Below are 10,233 nucleotides of genomic sequence, written 5' to 3'. Positions count from 1 at the left end.
ATTTTAAAAGGTAAATCAAAATGGCGACAACTGAGAAACTTATCGAGTTGGTCTGTAATTATCGCATACTTTACGAATTATCTGACAGGGGTTATAAAAATATTCATAAAAAAGTGGGATAGAAATGAATAGAGGTCTCTAGCTAGTCATATAATATGTAGAGTAGTATTATGCTGAGGATTGAACATTCTGGAACTGTCATTTTGACAGTTACATTTATTTTCATAAAATTATAAAACATTTTGCGTGAAGTGATTGGTAACTGGCCAAACACGAAATTCGCATCAAATGCAAGCACAATATTTTCGGTAGCGGTTGCGTTGCAAATGTTTCGCACCGGTGAGCGGAGGCTTTTTATTCATAATCTAGTTATTTCATTACTGGCAATATATTTTAATTTGCTATGATTGCTTGCAATATGTAAATGCATAAAAGCATATTATACAAAATTGAAAGATTAGTCTTCACACATTTGAAAAATATATTAATTAAAAATAAATAGAATATATAACGATCTTAAAGTAATTTTTATAATTATAAATGTTTCTAATATAATAGAGGTAACCCATAAAATCAATTATTTGTTATCACTTCTGTAAATTTTCAATTTCTGTTATAAAAATTTGCTTGGTGCGATGAAAAATATGATTGGAGGTTAATTTGAACGTCACTGATATTTGGAAATATTTTATTTTTGAAGGAATGTTCCATAGATTCTAAACAAATGGTAATACGATGGCGCAATAAGGGGTGAATATGATGAATGTGGTAAGACAGCTCCACTGGAGAAGTTATTGGGTTATTATGCTACAGGTGAATGCATTTTCTGCTGACTTGCCTAGGTACCTTTCCGATTTCATGAAGATGTCTTTGCACTATCGACCAAGCGACTATGAGTGTGTCAGTTATTTCTTGCACATTTAAACTCACATACGACTCAACCCCGTCAATATTAAAGCATTATTTTCGAATTCAGCATAGATATCATAATTTTTCATGGCTTCGGATGTTGCTTTAAACTCTGATTGAAAGTGAAACAACATGCAACAACGCATGTGTTCTTTTGAAAGTTGGTATGTAGTGCGTTATTTTGTTTTGTGCAAGAAACTTTGTTTTTCTTCAAAACAGAGAATCCACAATCTAGTTTCCAATATACAACAGTAAAACATGTCTCAACAAATCTTACTAGATTTAGTTTAAATTAATGCCAATTAATTTATTAAAAACAATTCGATGACTTATGGGTACCCTTAATATTACATTAATTAAAAAAACCGTATACACACATTGAGGTGTTGAGGCACCATTTTTAAAATACATATATGTAATAACAATCATGTTTGGACTAGCAAACTTCATAGATTTATACTTAGGTATGTATACAAGTTTATACATTTTAATAGATTAACAATATAGCACCAAGTTGATTATATCTACATTTTTATAGTCTGTATAATATAAAAATGCTATAGCGAAAATAATTCAATGCTTTTAAATGATTAGGTATATTTAAGTAAATTATTTGTTCAATAGCGATACATGTACTAGAAGTATCAGTATAGAGACAGAAGTTTCAAACGACATGCAAAAAACATAGAAAATATTTGATGGGTACATACAATGACATTATTAATGGACAACGCACTCAATACAGTCGCTAGCAAGTAAATTCGCGCATGTATAGGTAGACGTCAAGCAATTTCCATTATGCGATATCACGCATCGGGAATTTATAGCAATATCACCTTTATTGTATTGGCGTTAGAACAGTGTTTCTAGTGTCAATGTTCATTTGAGCGAACCCGTTCGAACCGAACCATTCGGCAGACCGACAAAAAGCATCGGGAATTTATAGAAATATCACCTTTATTGTAATGGCCTTAGAACAGATTATGCCATTCGGCAGACCTGACAAAAAAGTGAGTGTCATTTTTTTTCCAGATGCTTCGTCCATATTAATGTCATTGGGTACATACAGGTGAAGAATATGTTATGTCACATTTTTGATTTTTTTAAACAGGCAATACAGTCTCGTAGATCGAACCGAGTACTACAAGAGGGTATTTTATTTTCAGCATCAACAGTAATAGTCAAAGTATTATAGAGCATTACAGGCTAAAAACAAGAAATGTCCATTTCGTTCAGGGTAAAAACATGTATTGTCTATGATCTACGATGAAACGCCGGACAAACAGATGAGCATTATAAACAACGCCAAACAAAAACCAACGCCCTTTAGAGTCGTTGACTTTAAAGTCAACGATATCTCAGTTTGACATAACGTGTTCTTCTCCTGTACCCTTCATTTATATTCATCATAAAAGTTAAAAGTATAAGATTATCAAAAGATGAATTGATAATTTAAATAAAAAAAAGATTGGTCACTACTTACACAATAAGATTAAACATTAAACTCTAAAATGAAATTTTATCTCATACTATAAAAGAGTAAGTACTAAAGAAATTTGCTAAGAGCTTGTATATTAATCAAGAATATAAATTGTTTTATGCACAAGTGTTAATGAAAAATACAATTTTGTATTTTTTAGTTTGTAATGTAGAAAATGGAATTTTATTCAGAAATGTATAGTAATTTACCTATTGTTGTCATGGAATGTTGGGTTAGGTTAGATTACACAATATAATAGTTTTTAGTACATAATAGTAAACTAAATGGAAATTTTGTAGCGTTGGAAGAATTTTAAGGTATTAAGAAATAATGTTTGGTTGCAATTGAGGTTATAACAATGTAACGTGTACCGGAAATAATTCCAAGAATAAAGAGCACTAGATAAATACCACGAATACGTATAACATAATTAATATAAATAAATTTAACTTGTATAGTTAGCACCACAATAAGTTAAAAGTGAAAATTCTACTATAAATACTTCCAATTTGAAATACTGGAAAACATATAATAATATACGAGGGTGGGTCAATAAGTCCTTAGAAAAGCCGACAGGTGGCGCGACTAGTACTGTAAGCGGTTTGTTTTCATGCAGCGGCACTACCGATTCAGTATGCTGCGAAGTTTCAATCAGATTGGTTGGGTTGTTGTTTTTTATTTTCGTACATTTAAAAAAAAAATTTGCTTGTTTACAAAAATGGAGAAAATTGAGTTTAGAGCTGTTATTAAACATTTTAATATAAAAGGGTTAACAGCAAAGGAAATAAAAAATGAGTTGGATTTAGTTCACGGCATATCTGCTCCTTCACTTGCAACTATTTATAACTGGTTAAATGAATTTAAACGTGGTCGTACATCAACAAAGGATGAACCACGCTCAGGACGTCCTGTAGAGGTGACTACACCAGAAATGATCAATAAAATCCACGATATGGTGTTAAGTGACCGAAAATTAAAGTTGAGTGAGGTAATTGAGGTTACAGGGATCTCAAAAGGTAGCGTCATTTCTATTTTACATGACAAATTGGGCATGAACAAAGTTTCTGCAAGATAGGTGCCGCGTTTGCTCACAGTCGACAATAAACGCAATAGGGTGGTGGCCTCTAAAGCCCTGTTGTCGCTCATGCAACGCAATCCGGATGAATTTTTTCGTCGCTTTGTGACTGTAGATGAAACATGGATACACCACTATACTCCCGAGACGAAAGAACAGTCAAAGCAGTGGATTGCGAAAGGCGAACCATGTCCAAAGAAGGCGAAAACCGTAAAATCAGCTGGTAAGGTTATGGCTACTGTATTTTGGGATGCACGTGGAATTATTTTCGTTGACTATTTGGAAAAAGGAAAAACAATAACAGGGGATTATTATGCATCTTTATTGGACCAGCTAAAAAACGAAATTGAAGAAAAACGGCCTCATTTAAACAGGAAAAAAATCCTCTTTCATCAGGACAATGCCCGTGTTCACACATGTTTACGATCAATGGCTAAAATTGAAGAATTGAAGTTGGAATTGGTCGACCACCCACCGTATTCGCCAGATTTAGCCCCCAGTGACTTTTTCCTTTTCCCAAACTTAAAAAAATGGCTAAGTGGACAACGTTTTTTTTCAAATGAAGAAGTCATCGATCGGACAAATGCTTATTTTGAGGACCTTCCGAAAACTTATTTTTCTGACGGTTTAAAAAAAATGAGAAACGTCTAACCAAGTGTATTGAGCTCCAAGGAGATTATGTTGAGAAATAAAAAAAAAATACAAAAATAAAAACTGTTTTAATGCTTTTTTCTAAGGAATTATTGACCCACCCTCGTATTAATGGTAACATTCTATACATATTACAATGTGTATTTAACATTTGATTATTCTAATAGTTGTGTATAATATTACTCAAGCGTTGGAAAGAAAATGTAACGTTTCAAATGGCATTTTGTATTTCTACCATACAATACCTACACAAGTCATGTAAATACAAACATTTGACATCTTTCATGCACCATATTTCATTTATACAATACAATAATGATAGTGTTGAAGTATTTTACTTGGTAAATGGATTTAAAAAGAATCACAAACCAGGAAGAGATATAGATTGTCTAATCATATTGAACTAACCGGAATTAATTTTGAAAATGTATTAAAAATTTGCTTAAAGTTACTATATTTTAATAAAAAAAAATAGTACTTATTTCAAAAGATTATAACAAATAATAAAATCAAGTCCAAAAGGAATCATTGTTTTTTTTATAATATCATAAAGAATATAACTGAATTTGATAATGTAAATTTTACCAAATAAATTTGTACAATCGAATTTGTGGTCGAAGATTAAATAAGACTAAAATATATTAACTTGTAAAAGAATATAAAAAGGTTGTCATAAGTACTTCCTTAAATATTTGTTCATTGTCTGTACGTATAATGGAAAGTATAAAGAAGTGGAAGAAAAAAATTCATTAAAATACTAGCTATTTTAATGAATTTTATGGAATATATTTTGCCTGCAACATAATATGATATATTGAATTGAGAATATATTGCATTATATAATGTTGAATCAATGTGATAATAAATGCTATTTTTTGGCCATCAAAATGAAATCACAGTTAAGATATTAGACTCAGTACAAGTTAGTGTACTATTATGTTACAGTCAAATACATAAAAGAAGAATGTAAGGTCCCAAATATGTAACATAAAGATAAAGGTACTATTATACTATGTACATGGAAGTGGTAATTAGTCATATATCACATGAAATACACAATATTGCATATCGGGTGGTTTATCCCAGATCGAAACCCAATATTTCTTCTAGATTGTAATTAAATAGTTTAAAATCATTGACATAAATCTGGTAGAGTTTCGTTATTAATTCAAGAGGTAGTGGGACATAATATCTCTTCATCTTTTCCGCGGTTCCGGAAGTCCGAGTGTCTCGAGGAAAAGGAATATTTGAAGCGTTCACAGAATGAAGAGCCAGGATCGAATCGTCCAATAGAGTTTCGTATTTACCTGCAAATACGCAAACAAACAAATCACAATCACACAAGCAGACATTTATAATAGTTATCAATCAAAATCAGTAGACATAAATCAATATTAAATTATTTTTTTATTTATTTAAGATGATAACATCAGACAGTATGTCATCAGTTGATTACACTATGAGAAAAAAATACTCTAGAGAAATAATATTCAAAGATAACGATATATATTATGTAAGCTTATCAGTTACTTTGAAAAAAAATATGTAGGTAGTCAGTTTGCGCAATAAATAAAAACGAGCAAATAGTTGATAATAATATGTACAGTACACTCTCAGTAATCCGCCGCTCGCTTATCCGACAACTACTATAATCTGCCGTTATTTTTACTGGTTGAAAGCACAAAATCAAGCTCTATAATCCGCCGGTATGCGTATGTCAAATTCAATAGTCCGCCGCGTCCCAATATTATGACTTACGACTCTTATGAGCTGTCCACCATCAAGCCCAGTTCCGTTGACCATTAATTTTAACCTGAGTTTTGACCGTCCAGGTCTTCTCTTGCCTTCGGGGGTTGCGTACATAGCACCACTTGCTGGTATATCTTCTGGCATTCTATGCACGTGGCCGATCCAGCGCAGTCTTTGTATTTTCATATGCCACATGATCTTCTCGCCCTTATAAAGTGTGTACAGCTGCTCATTATACCTTGACCTCCAAATGCCACTTTCTTGAATAGCCACAAAGATTTTCCTCAAAAACGTTCTCTCAAAAATATTCATATTTATCTCATCCTGTTTGCTGAGTGCCCAGAATTCTGATCCATGTGTTAATACTGGACGCAGGAGAGTTTTATATAAGGTTGTTATGGTTGGAAATAGATAAGAGTTTTTTTTAATAACCAGTTATTTATGAGGTTTATGATTACATGATAAATTTTCGATACAACAAAATCCAGTAACCTGCATAGTGTATATTAATAATACACAAGATACATACACCAATGGGTGCTGAAAGACTTACCTACTATGGTGTATTTGATTGCACAAGGATGACACAGTTTATCTATAGATTTCCAATGTTCATTCAAAGCATAGGGGATGCTCTCTGAGCCAGTTGCCGGAGAACTGATGAACTGGATGAATTCTTTAAAGGATACATCGTTTCCCAGCAACAATGATGAATTTGATGCATTCGGTCTGAATTTGCTGATTATCATACGTCCCACTCTTTGCTGAAATGGATATTATAAAATACTCTATTTTTTTTCTTTTTTATATTTCTGTCACTGATAGGTACAGATAAATTACAATGCTACAAGTACTGTATACTTAAATACATATAAATTTTATCTTATCTTACAATTATTATTTCTAATTTGGAGTCTAATTTCTTTCTATTTTACGTAAGCAGTGAGTACAAGAAAATAAACAAATAGAGAATTACTGGATTTCATAATAAGTACTGTAGTAGCAATCAGAATTATACCTGAAAGTAATGAGAGCTTGGAGAATCATCTTCTAGCTTATTTCGATAGGCAGATAGAACTCTCTCGAAGGGATGTCTGACAAAAATTAGTTTGGTATAATTTTCTAGAACATTTTCCCTTTCGGCTTCCGATAGATTTCCGAGGGTGGTGAATATGCCCGGAGAATGAGCTAAGGTCGCCGGGACCGATAGCACATTCGTGTTGTTCCATTTCCCCGATAGGATCAAAAATATTCGTTTCCAATTGGTGCAAGCAACCTATGGGACATATATACATAAGATATTCTTTAAAAAACATTATATTCATTACTTCATACCTAAATAGATAAGTAGATACTTATCTATTTAATGAGATTATCACTAAACCTGTCCTTGACAGCCAGAGTATCTTAAGTCAAAAAAATACACTAAAAATAATAATATAGAAAATGTACAGTGGTGGATTGGTGGCCTGAGACCGGCAGTTTTCTCGTTAACCAACTCAAAATTGAATTATACATTGAATAAAAACGAATTAAAAACAAAATTTAAAAATGAAAATAAAAATAAAAATAAAAGAATCATATGGTCGAATATTGAATGGTCATAAAAATGTAATAAACATAACACGTCATGTTTATACCATATTTAATGGTGGCTTTATTTAAATTTTCTGTAATATCGTATTTGGAATCTATAACTGTGTTGTACCATCTTTTACAATAAAAATGTTTAGTAAATAATTTTACATTTGGGTTTGGTCGACTTACCGGGATTTCTACCAATGTTCTGCTGAACCAATCAGCGCTAAAGAATATTTATTACATTACATCACATACCATGTATCCTAAGAGAATCATATTATCGGGCTCCGCAGAGTGGAGGTTATATTAACAGATCCACATATTGAAAAACAACATGTGAATTTGCCAAGCCAGGGACACATAACATTAAACCACGTCATTACGTCAAGAGTATATAAATATTATGTAACAGTTAATTTTGAAAATGTCCGAATTAGTAGGAATTTAAAAAATATTCTTTCAACAGAGTTTGGCCATTCTCAAATGGATAACTATAAGTCTACGGCCTGAGTGGTCAGCGTTCGGCGGGGTATGAGCGGCGTGCGCAACTCAAACGTATAATCGTGTGTTAAGATGTTCGTAGACAATGCCTTTTTTTTTGTTATACGTTTGAGTTGCGCATGCCGCTCACGCGCCGGTGTTCACTCAGGCCGTACACTTAGTGTTAATACTATCAAATGAGGGTACTTGATGGAAATTGAATTTAAATTGACGAGCATTTTGTACTATTCCATAGATTTCCTTTCACAATTTAGCATGTTCAGACTCAATGTATAATAATCTACCAGTGGTTATATATATTTACCATAAGTAGGTAGTTGCACATAGAGCCTGAAGTTGCAAAAAGGCGAAACACGTAAGTCAAGTTAAACTTTAGTGAGTATCACATAACATGTTTTTTTTAAAACACACTGCAATCATCTCAAGGGTGTACTTCCCATCATAATAGTCATACCAGCAACTCACACTATCATCACTGCCCCTATATTTGCTATTAGCAAGTTGTTGAGACAAACTATTCTCGCAATGATAAATACTTTACGTATTTACCGTTCAGACCGTTATGGCAATTTTACATTTTACCACCACAAAATCATTCTGTACAATTGCCAGTGTGATTCTCAGAAGAGGTACTTAAATGTAAATTGATATATTATGTATTTTCGGTTCGGTTTACAGGAAGCCAGCGGTAAATAAATTTTGTTAAATAGCCGATATACTGGATTATTTGTTAGGTTTAGTTTTCATTTTTTAATTCACGAATTTTGTCAAAATCGGCTATGAATATTGGCGCGGTTCCCGCCTGGCTTTCTGTAAACCGACTTGTACCGTATTTTCTTACCTTTGGGACATAGCAATACAGAAGCTTGTGACTATGATCCACCAGTATGTGGCGAAGTTTTGCTGGGCCTAAATCATGTACAGTGTAATTGGAATGATAGTTATCACAGGTCATCTGGACATGTTCTTGTCTGGCTAAATTCGTCGACTGTGTTAGTTCAAAAACATGGTTCGTCGAAGTCTCGGGGTAACCTGATTCACTGACATCGTTAGTATACTCAAACTGACATATTCCGATTGTAAAACATGTGAATAAAACAATGACTATGTCGTAACGAAACATATTCTTCTGATACACCACATTTAATGTGTATAAAAATGATAAACAATCGAATATAATCCGAGGTCGTTTATCTTACTAAGCACATTATTGTTAACACACCTTACTTAAATCGGTTAGATCAAATGGAATATGGCAGATGATGGATTTTGAACATTGAGCTTTTTATGGTAATTGCAAATACCATTCTTGAAATTGCACAAAAAGATTGTTCAATGCCACTACTAAAATCACCAAATATAATAAATTGAATTGATAAATATGTCAGACTTCATACGTCACAAAGTTGCCATCTCTTAATATTGTTTAAATCTATAGTCTATGTATCATGTAAAATGTATATAGGTATAGTCTATGGTTTAAATAGTTTACACAGATAATTAATTTAAGGGTGGGAATTAATCGCACAATGCAATAATCAAAATTTACAAAAAAAAAATAACTTTAACATTTGGAAAGTGGTTTTCACATATATTAAATGATTTCACAAATAAATAGATGAAATCACATAAAATAGTTTGTTTCACAAAACAAAAACCATAAATCACTCATTGTAAATATAAGTTCACTCAATTTTGACAACTGCACACATTTTTATAATTGTTCATCACAAAGAAAAGGTAGAAATTCACAAATATCAAACTAATAATTGTAGCAGCAATACAATTTATTAGAAGGCAATCGCAAAAATGATGCTTAGGTGTCAATATAATTAATGTTTAACGCAGTAATATAAATATGTGTATATTCGTGCTGCTATCGTTCATATATTATTTGATGTAAATCTACAACCAAATAACACCACCTAGGTATATCTTTTTCGGTTCATCGATATAAATTTTGGTAAATGTGGCGCAGATGCCGTCATGAGATTGTATAAGTATCATTTTTGAAATAAACCCAACCTAACCTATTCTAACGTAATCTAACCTAATATAACTTAACCTAACCTAACCCAACTTTACCTAACCTAACCCAACCTAACCTGACCTGACCTGACCTAACCTAACCTAACCTAACCTACCCCAACCTAATATTAGGTACCTAATAATATAATCTTAGATTGTGATAATGAAGTATCAAAATCTATGAGCATTTCAAATTTTAAATTAACAATTATTTGATCGAAAAACCTATGTGCCGACAGAAAAAGGTATTTATTATAAT

At 32.2% G+C, this 10,233-nt stretch overlaps 1 protein-coding gene across 1 annotated transcript; it reads right to left on the bottom strand.

Moving 5' to 3' along the window:
• Positions 1-4,992: 4,992 nt before the first annotated feature.
• On the bottom strand, positions 4,993-9,380 carry LOC147066274 (carbohydrate sulfotransferase 11). The gene is made up of 4 exons (XM_085955255.1): positions 8,788-9,380; positions 6,883-7,140; positions 6,418-6,628; positions 4,993-5,422 (listed from the first exon to the last, which is right to left on the bottom strand). Exons 1-4 carry the CDS (start codon positions 9,067-9,069, stop codon positions 5,193-5,195), a joined length of 981 nt encoding a protein of 326 aa, XP_085811381.1. The 5' UTR covers positions 9,070-9,380; the 3' UTR covers positions 4,993-5,192.
• Positions 9,381-10,233: the final 853 nt, after the last annotated feature.

The sequence above is a fragment of the Rhyacophila brunnea genome, unplaced genomic scaffold, assembly GCF_057557595.1.
Source record: "Rhyacophila brunnea isolate RB1 unplaced genomic scaffold, BYU_Rbru_1.0 scaffold_5, whole genome shotgun sequence".
Lineage (NCBI taxonomy): Eukaryota > Metazoa > Arthropoda > Insecta > Trichoptera > Rhyacophilidae > Rhyacophila > Rhyacophila brunnea.
This window is presented reverse-complemented; position numbering and strand designations above follow the sequence as displayed.